Here is a 15,504-nt window from a genome sequence, read left to right as displayed (position 1 = left end):
ATGCAGTTAGAGGCTGTAGAAGTTGCTTCTCATGCTCATAGGTGGTAGAGGGCTGGGAGATCAGCACTGTCTGAATGCTGGTACTGAATTCTATAGAACAAAGTACGAACTGGGCACTTGGTGTCATGCTGACGGTGTCCAGACTAGTTTGCAGAACCTCATACTGGTATCTAAAAAAATGCACTTTAGGTTATTTTGTCTTTAACCCAATTGCTGCAATTTCTTTTGTATATACTTTCACAAAGTTTATTTTTGCTCTGAGTAAAAGTTAACAGGGGTGTGCAAAGATGAGCACTTAACTTGGTGCAATACTTGTAGCTGGAGATCATTGTCCCGTGTGGTCTGTCTGTGTCTGTCGATGGAGTAGATGTAGTCAGTAGCTCAGTGATGTCCTGCCCCTCCCTGTCTGACCCCAGAGAAATTATGCACCATTAGCAAACGTCCAATCTATGCAAATACTCCTGAGAGCACTGTGCTTTGCAGCCTTTTCTCTCATGCTTTCTGGGGGGGCTGCTTGTCACTTCTGTTGGATGCGGCCACAGGCCTGGTCTGTCTCCTTCCTCTCCTGTCCTCTGTTCTGCTCTGCCATGTCAGTACCAACAGAAGTGACAAGCGGTTCTGAAACAGGCATGTTGCACCTTTGAAATTTCTCTTTGATGTCGTTACCTGCCTTACTTCCCGGGGGATGGTGCTTCTGCAGCCATCTGGGGTGTTGTGTTTGCAATGGCAGCAGCGTTGTTAAACTGTTTACAGAACTCTGCCTGTGCTGGCTGCATAAACGCAGCTTGGCTGGCCTGGGGGGACTGCTGGGGAGATGAGTTAAGAGGTAATTGGCCTTGGACTTGACTGGAGATGAAAAGCTGTTCCTGATTTGGGGGGAATATGGCTGGCAGCTGAAATGAGAGGCAGCCAGGTCCGTGGTGTAGAGTAGAGGACGTTCTGGTGTCACCTTGATTCTGCTGCTCACTGGCCGAGAGACCTCAGGCAAGTCGCTTGACCTCTCCGTGCCTCGGTTCCTCCCTATGAAGTGAGGACAATGAACTTGTCTTTATCAGATGCTCTGAGATGCATGGGTGGGACATCCTTGGCATCGGTGACAGTGAGGCAGCTGGGCAGAGCTGCTCGAGCCAGTTTGGGCTGTAAGGCAAACAAAACAACAACAAAGAAACAAGTCTTGAGCAGACCCTGCAAGCTTTTTAATGGTAAACTACTTTTTTTCACACCCCCCCCCCCCATAACACATTTTGGAAGCAACGTCCCGTTTTTTTATACCTGTTACCTGTAGTTGACACTCGCGGACAGGGCTGAACTTTTGAACCCTTCTTTTTTGTTTTGGTTGTGTCTTTTTGTCTTTTACCCGTCCTCCTGCTCTAAGAAGTTGGATTCTGTGTCTGCACTGAGAAATGCAAATTAAACTGGATATTTATGTGGTGGTGTTCGGAGTCTGTGTGTGCGTTCTTGGGACTGGCGGAACGATCCCCCACTGCGCCCTCGCCGCTGTGCAAGCTGGCCCCTATGTGGTTCATTATGCAGTGTACACTTTCAAAGGAATGCAGTTTCTACTTTTTTTTTTTTCCCTGAGAATTTTGGTGGTTTTTTTTCCCCCACAAGATCTATTTTTTTTTTTTTCCCCCCCCAGCAGAATCAAGGGTATGTTTTTGCTGTCCCACAGTCAACAGCAGTCGGTGTTCCTTTGCCGTGTTAGCTTTGTGCCCTTCGCTTGCTTGCTGACCCGGAGCTGTCTGGCCCTAGTTCTGGAGAGGTGCAGTTGTGGTGGTTGTGACGCAGAGCAGCGGCAGGCAGGGACCTGTAGGCCTGAGCCTGGGATGGTTTGAGTTGTCCCCAGCGCTGGTGGCTGCGGGTGGCAGCCCAGGAGGCGCAGGAGAGCCGCGGGTGGTGCCCGCTGGTGCCGCGTCGCGTGGGCACGCCTGGGGAGCCGGGCAGTGGTCTTGGAGATGACAAACAGAGCCCCAGTTTTACAAGAATGTGTGTGTGGTGTTAAAGGAATTTATTTAACTATGAAACATTGGAAACAAATGTGCTTACATTGAGCAATGTGAAGATGTTAGTTACAGGTACAGTACTTCCAAAGGAAGAGCATCTCCAAAACCCAAGAGAAAAACAAAAAAAAACAAAAAAAAAAAGGAAAAAAAACAAAAGAGTAAATATGAATTTGTATTTTTTTGAAGAATGTAAAATGTGAAATAATGGTGTTTGCTTAATTGCTCATTTTGTATGAAGTTAATATTGTACTTTGAAATATCTGCAAAGAAGTGGAAATTAACTTTTTTGGAATTGAAAGCAATATTAATACTAATGGAATCCTAATTAAATGCTTATTTAAATTTCGTGTTATAATAGTCATTCCTAAGAGTATTTTTAAATTGTGTGGGGGACAAGGGTGGGCATCCCCCATCCCCTGCCCCCTGAGGGCAGACCAGGACGTGTAGGCATTTCCCTTGGCAGGCTCCTTCCTCCTCACTAAGCGACCTTCGCAAGCTCCATATCCCCAGGTTGTTCACCCAGGTAAGGATGAGTTAGAGCAGTTGATGGGAATCTGCATCTCCCAACCCCAAACCTCCAGCTCTGCCTAGTTGCAGCTTGTTCGGGGCTCTGATTTCAGGCCGGCAGTTATCCGCGGAGGCTGATGGTACCCAGAGAGCTAGCCCCAGCCTGCGTGCTTCCCTGCCCCAGTAAATCAGGTCAGTCATTAACTAGCCCTGATCCTGCTAAGGAGGAGTCAGCACTTGAGCCAAGCTGGTGCAAGGTCTGAAGGCTGTACCTCCTCCACTGAGGAGCCGATGAGATGACAGACTAAACCCCTCTTGCTGTATTTGAAACTGCACATGCAGCAAGATAAGGCATCTAAGAGCGAAGTCCAGGGCCGTGGCCTTTGGCACTGAGGCGTTTCTGGAGCCTGAGCCAAGCCCTGCCTGGTTCCGCGTTGGGACAGCCGGCTCGAGCCGCGGCCCCGCGAAGCTGAACTCCTGGAGTCGCTTCCGGCCGCGGCTCCTCCGCTCCTCTTCGCCGCCGGGCAGAGAGCTCTCCTTGCTGGGCCCAAGTCTCAGTCTCCGTCCGGGACTGACGGCGGTCAGCACTGGCACGGCGCGAAGAGCGGAATATCTCCGCCGTCGTCTCCTCGTAGCTTGCGGCGCAGGCATGCAGGTACCGCTCCCGAGCCGCGGCACCCTCCGCGGACGGTGAACAGCAAGCACCGGCTGCCGCCGTCACGGCCCTGCCCTCGTCGCCACGGGAACGGCGCGGCTGTCGCGTCCCCGGATGTGCGTCACCGCCCCGGAGCTGCGTCACCGGGGCCCGGAAGCGGCTGGTGCATGCGGCGCGTGCGGCGGGCAGCGCTGGCGGCGCTGGCTTGGGCCGCGGAGGGGGCGCCGGGCCTGGGCCCGGGCCCGGGCCGTGCCTGCAGCGCCCGCCTGCGGCTGCTGCCGCCCGACGACGGGGCCCAGCCGGACCCGCAAGGTGTGTGGGGCTACCTGCTGGAGGGGAGGGGCAGCGGCCTGCCGGGGAGAGGAGCGAGGGCTGGCGGCGGCGTGGGCCGGCACGGCGGGAGGTCCGGGGCGAGATGCTGATGTCGGGGGTTGCTGGGCCGCCCCGCTGACCCGCCGGTGCCGCGCAGGCTGGAGGGAGGCGGTGGCGGCCGCCGCCGGTGCCCTGCAGGCAGGCGGTCTGGTGGCGGTGCCGACGGACACGGTGTACGGCGTGGCGTGCCTGGCCCAGGACTCCGGCGCCGTGCGAAGCATCTACAGCCTGAAGGGGAGGAACGGAACGAAGCCGCTGGCCATCTGCCTGGGGGACGTGGACCACCTCTACAGGTGCGTGTGTGCTCTGCTCCTGAGCCCTTCTACAACCGTGTGCGAGTGGGGCTGCCCACGGGGGCCGGCTTGGCGGCGAGCAGCTGCTTTCTGCTTGCCAGGGGGACAGGCTGCGCGGCAGCCACTTCCTAGCGCCTGGTACCGGGTCTGGGTGGAGCCTGTAACTCTTCCCTGTGCTCTGCAGGTACTGCCACGTGAACGTGCCAGACGAGTTGCTGCGGGATCTGCTTCCAGGACCTGTGACCCTGGTCTTGAAACGTTCAGAAGAACTAAATAAAGACCTGAATCCTTTCACATCGGTAGGTCTCTGTCACAGGGCACACTTCTGGTTTTGAAGGACATTGTGCTGGTTTTGTGCTTCGGCTGTAGTGGTTTTGTTTCTTCTGTGTCTGCTTGGCACTTCCTGAGGCTGGTCCTGGTGCTGTGGTGCTCCCTGGGACTGAGCATGGCAGGACCCAGTACTGGGGCAGGTCTGTGAAGGTTTCAAATCATTGCTGCACCAGCAGGGGCTGGATGTTGGCTCACTCTGGGCTGTCAGCTTTACCTCAGGAGGGTGCCTGGCAGTGCACAAGTTCACAAGTTGTTCACAACTTGTTCTGTCTAACACCCATTCTCTTCTCTTGCAGCTGGTTGGTGTACGTGTCCCAAACCACCCTTTCATCAGGGAGCTGGCACGGGCCTGCTCTGGACCACTGGCTTTAACGAGTGCCAACGTCAGCTGCCAGGGGAGCACACTGACTGTGTCGGTAAGGCTGGGGCTCTATGTGAGGTCCTTGCAGTCATCTCTTGGCCTGGGCTCTCAGCTAAAGGCCAGCTTTAGCAATAGCACATGGATTTCTCTGCTGCTGGTAGTGTTTCAAATTATAATCTCCAGTTAAAGCAGCCTGTGAATAGGAGGTGTGGGGCAGTCCTCCTGCTGTGGTCCTCACCTTAAAAAGTAAGGAGGGCAGAGCCCAAAAGTAACATTTAAAGGCTTCTGTGTAGCTTTTGAAGTGGGTGCCAAATCTGAAAGACAGAAATTTATGTTGGAGGGATGGGTGTGGAATGAGGTTGCTGCTGTCTCTGCAGCTCCTTTTAACCTAGTAACCTGCTGTCCCTCAAGGAGGTGTTTTTGCAAAGCCTGTGACCAAGTAGTTGGGCACAGGACCAGGCAAGTGCCCTGTCCTCCCCCCAGACTTCTAGCTTTTTTATTGTACTCCTTAGCAATGGTGACACAGCAAGAAGTCTTCAGCCAGAGAATTGTGTAGCTTTTCTGCATGTCTGAGACAAATCTGTGCTCAGAAATCAAACTGGGATGTATTCATGATGGGGAAGGGAGGAGATCCCACTTCCCTCAACAGCAGGACTCCCTGCAGGGCTGTTAGCACAGGGCCACAAACCAGTTCCCTGTTGTACAGGAATTCCAAGACCTGTGGCCTCAGTTGTCCTTAATCATCGATGGGGGCCCAACAGGGGACATCCAGAGCCCAGAGTGTCGTCTGGGATCCACTGTGGTTGACTTGTCTGTGTCAGGCAAGTTCACCGTCATTCGTCCTGGCTGGTGAGTGCTCTCTGCTGACTAACAGCAGCTCTTCTTTAAATGAAATGGAGTTCTTCCTGTTAGTGTGGGTAGCAGTTGAACCTCCCCATTAATGTTGTTTAGGTTCATTCCTAGCACAATCAGGAAGAGTTTGATCCCCGCAAAGCCTTGTGACAATTCTGTTCCTACCACAGTGCACTGGCGTCCACGGTTGAGATCCTGAGACAGAAGTATGGCCTGGTACCAGAGTCCCCTTGAGACTTCAGACTGAGGAGACTCTGCAAAGCTGCTGGAGCTGGGCACTGTGTGCCTGTGTGCTCAGGAGGTGGGCATTGGTGGCCTTGTTTAATGAGGTCAGTGTATTATGTCAAGGTTAATAAACAGAAGATTTAGGAAAAAAAAGATAAACCCAGGAGCAACACGTGATGGGTATCTGCTGATTAGTGTCATCTCTGCTACAGTCTGGGAGACCACCCAAACAGCTCTGCTGAGCTGTGTGCTGTACCCATCCCAGATCCCTGCCTGCCTCATTCATGTGAGGCTTTTGAAGTCCAGTGATGTGAACATCAGACTGTTCCAGGATGGAGTGATGGTGTCTGACCCACCCTCCCCATCACACCTATCCCAGGTCTTTGTTTATTGTCTCTGCACTTAAGGAGAAGCAAAGATGGGAAAGAGCCTTTTCAAGCTCTTGGGATGTCCCAGCTCTAGTGTCTACTAACCATTTTTCTGTTCCAAATCTCTAAATCTAAACCTCCAAATCAAAACCTAGCACTGAGTTCTGAGAATGAAGAGTATTCAGATGATTACTGTCTGGACAAGAGCTGCTCAGACCTGGCTTCCCTGGATACAACTGAGGACAACCTCTTGGTGTGATCTTGGTGGACCTCCCTGTCTCCGTATTCTCACAACAGTGCTGAGCAGAAGGCAGTGGGGAATGGATGGAAGTTCCTGCTGGTTATTTATTCTTCACTGCAATGTAAAGTTTATGGAGCTGCTTTTAATTTAAAAATTGGTGACCAACTTGGCAGAGTTTTGTTATAAATGCTTGTTTTTAGACACTGTTGCCCATCACTTTCGATGGACTGGGGTGCTTGGCAAGAATGTGTGTGACAGTCGTGAACAAAGCCTCATTCCACATCCAGAGCTGCCATTTCTCATTTTATTGATATAGACAAGTATAAATTAATTTTATGGCTAATTCAGAAGGGTCCAAGGAAAGGGAAAGCTGCTGTGAGCTCAACCTCTTTCAAAGCACAAATTAATGGTGCTTTCAGTTGCATTTTATGGCAAGTATTTTTTTTTCTCCCTGTTTCAGGAGGAGAGAAAGCAATTTTAGATCTTTCAAACCCTGGAACATTAAACAATCAGAGCTTTTAGGCTAGATCTCTGCTTTTTTCCCCTGCTTTCCAGCACATACAGTAGCATCAGGAAATAGTCTCTGGTGTTCCAGCTCGAGTTGTCAGTAGTTACTAGGATACAGGGGACCACAGTGACACTGCCCAGCGCAGAACTCCTTGGTGTAGGAGAGGCTGAGTGAAGTAGAGGATGGGTAACAGCACAGCTTAGTGTCACCTACACTGTTCAGCTGGAGGAGTCTTTACTCCTCTTTGTTGTGACAGTTGCTGGCAGAGGGATGGATCTGTGATCCCTGCAGGCAGTGGGCCAAGAGCGTATGGTGAAGTGTACTGAAGCCCAGCTGACCACGTCCAACACCACCAAACACACCAGATTGTTGGTCCCCAAGCCAAGCACCCCTTGTGAATTCCAGAGGAGCTCCATAAGGGGCCCCTGCACCAGACCTGCACATCTGACTGCTGCTGGCAGATCTCCCTGTAACGCTTCTGTGAGCCTGGGGCTGACACTTGCACAGTCCCTGGGGTCCTGGTGGGTGGCTGCTCATGCCCAGCACTTGGTCAGGCTGACAGATCTGCAGCTGAATCTCCTTGAGTGCTTTCCTACAGCACTGCCCTGCGCTGCCAGTGGCACAGGGAAGGCATCCCGAGTGAGTGCTGAGGTCACATCAGCCACTGCTCCTTCTCTTTGCTGAAGTGCTCTGCCCACCTGCGTGTCAGCTCCAGGTACATGTTGGGCTGGTGGGGAAGGTAGTCCAGATAAAGGCGCGTCGGTGTCTTCTTGGGTACAGCCTTCTCGATCTGGGTGCCTTCGTGCCACTCGTTGAAGGATGTGATGGAGACAATCTCTGGCCTGACTGTGAGGGCAGCTTGCAGAGCTGTCTCATAGTACTTCCCATTGACTCTGTTCCGAGTGTTGTGGTTGTTCCAGGGGCGAATGCTGGTGTCGATGTAGCCTGGGCCGACGCTGGGGATGAACATCAGGTTGTTGGCATCACAGAAAGTTTTGATTGCTTTCCAGTTCTGGTGGGATGAGCCAAAAGAGAAACCATTGGATGCAAAGTAGGTGTACATGCCATCATAGCCTGCTGAGAGGATGTCCTGCTTGTGTCCCTCATCCACCAGCAGTGCGATGAACACGGCATCGTACGCGGTGTTGCGGAGAGAATGGGAGCCAGATGGGGTGAGAAGGTTGGCCCAGGATTCAGGAGGTGTCAAGTAGGAATCATAGATGTAGAACAGTGGGAGGGTCCTGCCAGTGCTGGTCTTGTACTTGTAGAAAGCTGCATGTGATCCGTACCTAGAGCAGAGCACAGAGCTGTCCAGGGGCTGGGGGGATGAGCCCTTGGCAGCTGTTTCCCTTACGTGGCGCAAACAGTGTGAGACGTGGGGGTCTCCTTCCCCACAGCCCTGATCTGTGGCTCCATGGGAGTGCTGTGCATGCAGCTTTCTGAGAGAAAGGACAGAGGTGTCAGGCTGTGGCTGATAAGCTTAGAAACCTGAGCAGAAGAAAGCAATTTTGGGTTCTGGAGGCAGAGTATTAAGTACTGGAGAAAGCAGTGTTTGATTACTGCCCTGCTGGCTCCCTCCAGGCAGCTCCTCCTCTTGCACCGTTTTTTGGACACTATTCTGATGCATTTAATTCAAAGTTCTGCCTGCTGTGGGTGCTTAAGGCAAACCCTGCATGTCAGGATTTAGCCTTGTGAAAAACTTACTTGTCCATGATGTATTTGATGTTCTCATGCACGGTGTGGTCATCACGCCCTTTGTATGGCTGGATATGAAAGGCAACCTTCAAAAGAGACCACAGAGAGAGTTATTTTCATCACACTGGTGCTGCTTTCTCTGCACCCTGACCTACTGGGTCTGCTGTAAAGGACCTTCTATGCGCAGACTGGGCAGACCCCTCTGACATGCAGGATTCCCCTGTCCACTCAGCACAGCTGGAGCTCTCACTGGCTTTCCCAGTGCCAGTAATGAGGAAACTGAAAATCACAGTTACGAAGCAGAGGAAAAGCTCCGTGTTGCAGAATGGATCCCACTGCCTTAAACGCCAGTGCACTTGTAGCAGTCACTGACGCAGGGCAGCCCCAGCCCGAGCACATGGGGCCAGTTTCAGGGCCTCACCTGGATGGCTTGGCTATGCGCGGCGTCTAGGATGGCGGGCACCAGGCTGTCCGACGGCTCCTCGGGATCGTCTCCTTGGCCAGGGGGGTACCAGGACAGAACCAGCACTCCTGCCGCGGCACGGACAGAGCAGAGCTCGGGGCTGCTCCCGAACTTTCCCGTGCAATTCCTGCCCCGTGTTCTGGCAGCTCTGCCGTGGTTAGCCCCCGGGTACTGAGCCCGCAACCACCGCGCCCAGGTAAGGGGACGAGGGGAGCCTTGGGTGCCAGTAGCGGGGAGAGGCGCTGGCTGCAGGATGGGTGCCGGTGCGCCGTGCTGGGGCATGGCGGCCCGGCAGCAGGGAGGGATCGCAGCTACGGTGAGGCAGCTTAGGGGCGGGCGTGTGCCCGGTACGAGGCGGGCGGGCCGGTACCGGGGCCCTCGCTGCTCGGGGGGCGCTTACCGATGGCGGCGGCGCGGAGCTGGCTCATATGCTCAGCCAGCACGGCGGGGTCGCGGGAGCTGTAGGGGCCGAGCGCGGGGTAAAAGCTGGAGCCAATGTCGTCGGGCGGGCGGTGGCGGCCGCGGGGGAAGCCAGCCGAGACCCGCGGGTCCCAGTGCGGCACCAGGGCGTGGTCCCAGTGTCGGAACCGGCCCTCGAAGCGCGGGCTGCCGTACCAGGCGTAGTAGAAGGCGTGTAGGTCATAGGAGGGGCCGCCCGCCGCCGGGGCGGGGGCCGCGGGCGGGGCGGGAGGGTTCCTGGGGGGTTCGGCGGGGACCCCGGCGGCGGTGGTAGCGCGGAGCGTGCGCAGCACCAGGGCCGTGCCCAGGACGAGCAGCGCGGCCAGCAGCACCGCCCGCCCGCTCCGCCGCTGCCGCCGCCGCATCGCCCGCTCGGCCCGGCCCGGCCCGGCTCTGTTCGGCTCTGCTCGGCCCGGCTCCTCGGAGCCTCGGACCCGGGCGGCGGCGCCCCCTGCTGGCGGCGGCGGGGCTGCAGCGCCGCTGCCCGGCCCGGAGGAGCCGGCTGCTGGTGCCGGCCCCTCGCTGTCACGACAGGGCCGGGAGCGTCCGTCGGTGCATTTCTCCGTGTGAGCAGTGTGCAGAGCCTCTGCGGGGAGAGCAGTGGGGAACGTCCCCAGCCCCGACAACGAGGAACACGGTCCTTGTCCTCCATCTCGTTTGGGTGGGGAGCACGAGTGCTGCTGGAGCCCGAACGGGGACGCTGCAGGAGGGTTTTTCATCCCCGGGTGTAAATCCATCCAGTGCTGCACCTTGGGGAGAGCAGGGAGCTGACCAGTCCTTACCTGTCACCTTTCTGGGTCTATGTGGCTGAGCCTTCTGAGAGAGCTGCGGGACCCCCTTGGATCGTAGGCAGAGATCAGAACCCGAAATGCAAACTCCTTTAGAGCCCAGGGTGGGCAAGGCAACAAAGAGGCTCTCTTGCTCCCTCTCTTTGTTTTTCAAACCATTTTGGACCGAGGTGGTCATTTTAAGGGCCTGGTTCATGCTTGGAAGTGCCACTCCTGTATGCTTTTTCATCAGCTCCATCCACTCCAACATCCTCAGGGACACTGTGAGCTTCCCCTCCCCCTCTCCCACTTTGCCTCAGTCACTGTCAGCTCTTGGAAGTGAGGACACTTCTGAAGCTCATTTCATAGCTGCCTGTTGTGGGTGCAGCGAGCACCATGCAGAGCCAGCCGGCTCAGGGGGCCGGGAGTGCTGCCCCCCTGTCTCTTGAGTCTTGTCTGTGCATATGCAATGCAAAGGCTGTTGGTGACCTGCTGGTTGCCAGACCCTTGCACTGAACACACTAGAGCCACCAAGAGCAGGGAAAGAGGCAGCAGGGCTAAATGCTATTGCCTCTTGATGGACAGCTTTGTATCACTCTCTTCAGCTCATCATCCCACGAGTAGCTGCTGTCATTTTCTTTCAAATAGCTACCTTCAGGCTACTTGGAGAGGTCAGGCTGCAGAGGGTGGATGCTCCAGGGAAGTGGGAAGAGCTTTCTCTTTCTGTATCGGTTGCCAAGGACAAGGACACTGGACAGAAATCTGCAGACCAGTGAATTTGCTGTCACTGTTCTGCCTCTGTGAGTACAATGCCTCTAGAAATTGTCTGTGATGTTTAATTTATGACCTGTCAGATACAGGAGATGAAGGCAGGACAGAACCATCTGAACAGAAATCACTTGGAAGCAGTGAGCAGGGGGTACATGGTGTACAAGTTGGCTTCTCCAGGTCTAGCAGCCCTTCTCACCTGGTAAAACAGTGGTGTGGCCCAGTCTGGGTCTCCACTGCCTGTGGGAAATGTGTTCCAGCAGCATCTCAAGGATCAGCTTTTACTGCAGTCTACGTTCCTCAGCCCACCTAACTCAGTTGCCCTGTGGTGCAGAAGGCCCAGAAACCTGAGTTCCCCAAAATTACTACACCAGGACACTTCTCAGTGCAACATCCTGGAGATCACACATGTCCCAGATGACCACCCTGCATCCCTAGTGCCTCCATATGTGCAGGTTTCATTCTCTGAGCAGCCCTGGGAGCTGGGCTGGACTTCCATCCCTTTGCTTTAGGGTGGCCAAGCTACTGGAGCAATGTCTCCCACCACTAGATAGTGCTCAGCCACTGCTGGCAGCCCCGGGACGGCTGATGGTTCAGGGCTTTAACAAGTGAGTGCTGTGCTGGGGCCATGCCCGTGTTCAGTGTGCTCTGTTGGGCTGCTGGGGAGAGCAGGACATGGTGCTGCTCTCCTGCCCCTGCCTGGTCCTTGCAAAGCTCTCATGCTGTGGTGATTTTCCCCAGTGTCTGAGTGCCATGGAGTGGTCATGTGTCTATTGCTCACGAGCAGCTGTCTCAGATGCTGCTAATGGACTGGAATACACAGAGAGCTGACCCCAAAATGATATCTTCACAGAGATTGCCTGTCCATGGAGCTTCTGCTCAGCAGCACCAGGCTGGCTGAGTTGCTACCATCTGCAAAGCCTGTGTGTGAGGGGTCTCTGAGTGCTTCCCCTTCTCTGAGCCTTTGCTCTTACCTCAGCTTTCCAAACTGGGCATCCTGCAGGACAGAGGGGATGAGGGAAGCAAGAGGGACTTTTGTCAGCTCTTTCCTGACCCCAGCTGTTCCTGCACTGCTGGTTGGCACTGCCCTGAGCAGAAGCTGTGGCCTGGAGGAGGGGATAGAGTGGGGCACAGGGCAGGCTGTGGGTAGGGTTGTTCTGCTCATCATATCCACACTGAGGAGAGCCAGGACCAGCTCTCACAATCCCCAAACCTCTGGGCTGTCTGGGGGCTCCCTGTAGTGTCTCTCCATGATGAGCCCCTTCCCTGCTGATCCTGCTCCCTCTACCTGCCTGGCAGCTCCCCCTGCCTCGGGCCTGTGGCTCATCAGCTATTCATTGATCTCTGCCGGGCTCCCTGCTCGTTCATCACTCTCGCGCCCGCCATCCACTTTCCAAATGTTTCCTGTTTTCTGGTGATGTATTTCCCTGTTCAGACAAACTAATCTCGTGCCATCAATAATGGGGGTGCAGCTGTGCTCCTGACCTCTGTGCTGGTGCTGGCACAGCACCCGCCTTCAGCTTAGCTCTGCGTGGATGGAGCCAGCTGAGCTGCTGGGACCTCCTCGGAGCCGTTCCCTGGCTGCTTAGTCTCTGCTGCAGCAGGTTGCCCCTTGCTTGAGGACTCTGAAGGCTGCAGATGGAGGTGGTGAGCTCATGGCCAGGAAGGGCTGTTGTCCCATAGCTGGGTGGGCACTAATGATTCACAAGAAGGTGAGGCCAAACCCTGTGGCTTGCTTCAAAGGGATACCCCAAAGCCTTGTCTCTGCCACACTCAAGAGAGTCCAATGGAGAGCTACCAGGATGATGAAGGGACTGGAGCACTGCCCTGTGAGGAGAGGCTGGGAGCCCTGGGGCTCTTTAGTCTGGAGAAGAGAAGACTGAGAGGGGATTTAATAAATGTTTATAAATATCTGGGAGCTGGCTGTCAGGAGGGAGGGGCCAGGCTCTGCTCAGTTGTACCCTGTGATAGGACAAGGGGCAATGGATATAAACTACAGCACAGGAGGTTCCACCTCAACATGAAGAGGAACTTCTTCACTGTGAGGGTCACAGAGCACTGGAACAGGCTCCCCAAATGGGTTATAGAGTCTCCCTCTCTGAAGACTTTCAAGACCCATTCCTGTGCGACCTGTGCTGGATTCTACGGTCCTGCTCTTGCAGGGGGGTTGGATTCAAAGACCTCTGGAAGTCCCTTCCAGCCCCTAACATCCTCTGGTCCTGGGATCCTGTGAACCTGGTGCTGCCTTTGCAAGCAGCCTTGATGGAGAGAAAGCTGAAGAACATATTGGCATGTCAGCTGGTTCTCTGCTTCTGGCTCTTTCCACAGTGCTGGCTTTCACTGTCCCTGCAGGTGACAGCTTTATTTGTGACACCAGCATCAAGAGGATGAGCAGCACGTCAGGCATGGGTGAAGGGGCTGGTGCCCTTGTTCCCTTGCAGGAAATGCAGCCACTATAAATTACTTCTTTCCTCTGGCCTGTGGTGTCTGCAGGCCACTGCAGCTGTCAGGGTGATGTACTCGGCACTAGCTAAAGTCCCCAGCCTTTGTGTCAGCATGAGGGCACTGTCAGCCCCTCTGGGATGCACCAGCAAGGAGCAAACCCAGGCTTTGTTGCTTATTGAGATGTTCTTGGTCCTTTCCAAACCCAGGACCCTGCTGCTGAGTGAGTAAATATGTAAAGTGTGAGTGCCAAGAGGCTGGAGCCAGGCTCTTCTTGGTGATGCCCAATGACAGAACAAGGGGCAATGGGTGGAAGCTGAGGCACAGGAAGTTCCATGTAAACATGATTAAAAATAATTCACTGTGAGGGTGATGGAACACTGGAACAGGCTGCCACAGGGGGTTGTGGAGTCTCCCTCTCTGGAGATATTAAAGACCCACATGGATGCATTCCAGTGTGATCTGCTCTAGGTGATCCTGCTCTGGCAGGGGCATTGGAGTGGATGATCTTTTGAGGTCCCTTCCAACCCTTGACATTCTGTGATTCTGTGAGAAGACTTGGTGGCAGGAACCATGTGTGCAGTGGGTGGGGGGACAGCAGCGGGGAACATCTGGGACACAGTGAGCTGTTTGCTGAGGTGCATCGCGAGCACAGACCCATCACCAGTTAGGACAGGATGATGAGACAAATAGCTCCTGCTGGAGTGGAGAGAGATATGCCTGGTTGGGTCTTGTATGTGGAACTAGAAGCACTTTCAGGAGCCAGTTCACAGGAGCAGTATGGATCAGGGTGACTTCTGTGCTTGCAACCCTTGTTGAAATCACATTGGCATGAGCGCTCGGAGCAGGAAGCGCACAGCTTGCATTCTAATCAGCACTCGCCCTCCAAATCAAAATGCATCTTTAGAACCTCATTAACAGGGCCAGTTCAAACTCATCAAGTGATGATTCGAACGAGCAACAACTGCCCAGGCAGGCTTTAGCCTCTGCTGGTATCAGAGGTGATGCTGCTGAGTGTCTGACCCTTTCCATCCCTGGTGAAGCTGCTGAGTGTCTGACCCTTCTCATCCTTGGTGACGCTGCTGAATGTCTGACCCTTTCCATCCCTGGTGAAGCTGCTGAGCGTGTGACCCTTTCCATCCCTGGCAAAGCTGTTGAATGTCTGACCTTTCCCATCCCCTGTGAAGCTGTCAGGGAAAACACTGTCAGGGGGTTGTGTTTGGAAGCCTTGGCTGAATGATGAGGGTCTGCCTGATGTCGAGCAGTTGCTGGGTAACTCCTGCTCCTCACTGTGATCTTATCTGCTGATGTTTGTTGAGTGCTTCCCCGTGTCCACAATGTCATTTTTGCTGCTGCAGTTGGTGGCTTTCCATACTCTTTGGTTTTCATTCTGTGCAGCTGTTTCATGGCAGAGGTGTGGTGCTGAGAACTTTTCCCAGCTGGTGTAGCAGGAGCACCCTTTTTTGCAGACTAAGTGTTCAAAACAGGGTTGGATGTGGCACTTGAAGCCATGGTTTAATTAGTCACGAGGCGTTGGGTAATAGGTTGGACTCGATGATCTCTGAGGTCTTTTCCAACCTTATTGATTCTATGATTCTTTTGATGATTGTTTGGAGTGCTGTAGGAAGCAGGACATAAAGCAGAGCAGCTCAGGAGTAACTCTTGTTACGGGAAGGTAACAATTTAATTGTTTTAATGGTGGTTTTTTTACACATTTTTCACACAGGAAGCCTTCTGCAGCAGCTTCTCCTTGAGATCCTGCAGCCTCTGCTCGAGATCCTGCTGTCTAAGGCACCTGCTGGCCCCAGCCAGGAAGAACTTTCCATCCCAGCAAACTGAGGTCTGCAATGCTGCTTTAAATGCCCTCACTCTACTTCCCAATACAGACCAAAGAAAACCAAGCTTGGGCTAATTAAGCTGAAAACATAACACTGCAAATTGTAGCTGATTAAATCTTTCAAACAATATCTATGTTAATCTCCTTCTGATTTATTTCCTTATAATGCCTGAACTAGGAGAGAGTCCAGTGCATGGGGAAAAGCTTCCAGATGGAGCACAGTCCTCCTTGCCAGATGCTTGGAGCTTGGAGTGAGAATTTGTCACTCATGGTGGGTACAGCCAGGAGAGATGATCTTGTCCATCTAGGCCATTTTTACACACAGAGGGGGATGCTGAGCTGCAGTTCTTGGGTTTGC

General features: G+C 54.1%; 2 protein-coding genes across 4 annotated transcripts; one reads left to right on the top strand and one right to left on the bottom strand.

The window, feature by feature from the left end:
* The first annotated feature begins 3,319 nt into the window (after window positions 1-3,319).
* YRDC (yrdC N6-threonylcarbamoyltransferase domain containing) lies at window positions 3,320-15,252 on the top strand. Of its 3 annotated transcripts, none has more exons than XR_008462745.1 (7): window positions 3,320-3,477; window positions 3,635-3,830; window positions 4,015-4,129; window positions 4,457-4,576; window positions 5,228-5,370; window positions 5,544-5,674; window positions 15,036-15,252. XR_008462745.1 is itself a non-coding variant. In XM_054170589.1 (6 exons), exons 1-6 carry the CDS (start codon window positions 3,333-3,335, stop codon window positions 5,605-5,607), a joined length of 783 nt encoding a protein of 260 aa, XP_054026564.1. In that variant the 5' UTR covers window positions 3,320-3,332; the 3' UTR covers window positions 5,608-6,686. The 3 variants fall into 3 exon arrangements, 1 of the variants encoding a protein (XP_054026564.1); XR_008462744.1 differs by lacking the exon at window positions 15,036-15,252 and adding an exon at window positions 5,811-6,686; XM_054170589.1 differs by lacking the exon at window positions 15,036-15,252 and having other exon boundaries at window positions 5,544-6,686.
* MANEAL (mannosidase endo-alpha like) lies at window positions 6,707-9,727 on the bottom strand. Its single transcript, XM_054170588.1, has 4 exons — window positions 9,274-9,727; window positions 8,832-8,941; window positions 8,420-8,496; window positions 6,707-8,004 (listed from the first exon to the last, which is right to left on the bottom strand). Exons 1-4 carry the CDS (start codon window positions 9,695-9,697, stop codon window positions 7,368-7,370), a joined length of 1,248 nt encoding a protein of 415 aa, XP_054026563.1. The 5' UTR covers window positions 9,698-9,727; the 3' UTR covers window positions 6,707-7,367.
* Window positions 15,253-15,504: the final 252 nt, after the last annotated feature.

The sequence above is a fragment of the Dryobates pubescens genome, chromosome 20 (assembly GCF_014839835.1).
Source record: "Dryobates pubescens isolate bDryPub1 chromosome 20, bDryPub1.pri, whole genome shotgun sequence".
Classification (NCBI taxonomy): Eukaryota; Metazoa; Chordata; class Aves; order Piciformes; family Picidae; genus Dryobates; species Dryobates pubescens.
This window is presented reverse-complemented; position numbering and strand designations above follow the sequence as displayed.

What these genes read in the sequence shown, in the direction of transcription:
- YRDC (XM_054170589.1), top strand. Translation starts at nt 3,333, where the DNA reads ATGCGGCGCGTGCGGCGGGCAGCGCTGGCGGCGCTGGCTTGGGCCGCG. An exon ending in GGAGCACACTGACTGTGTCG is followed by an intron (nt 4,577 to 5,227) that starts GTAAGGCTGGGG and finishes CCTGTTGTACAG; the next exon opens with GAATTCCAAGACCTGTGGCC. An exon ending in ACCGTCATTCGTCCTGGCTG is followed by an intron (nt 5,371 to 5,543) that starts GTGAGTGCTCTC and finishes TTCCTACCACAG; the next exon opens with TGCACTGGCGTCCACGGTTG.
- MANEAL (XM_054170588.1), bottom strand. Translation starts at nt 9,697, where the DNA reads ATGCGGCGGCGGCAGCGGCGGAGCGGGCGGGCGGTGCTGCTGGCCGCG. An exon ending in GCTCCGCGCCGCCGCCATCG is followed by an intron (nt 8,942 to 9,273) that starts GTAAGCGCCCCC and finishes GTGCCGCGGCAG; the next exon opens with GAGTGCTGGTTCTGTCCTGG. An exon ending in CGCATAGCCAAGCCATCCAG is followed by an intron (nt 8,497 to 8,831) that starts GTGAGGCCCTGA and finishes TCTCTTTTGAAG; the next exon opens with GTTGCCTTTCATATCCAGCC.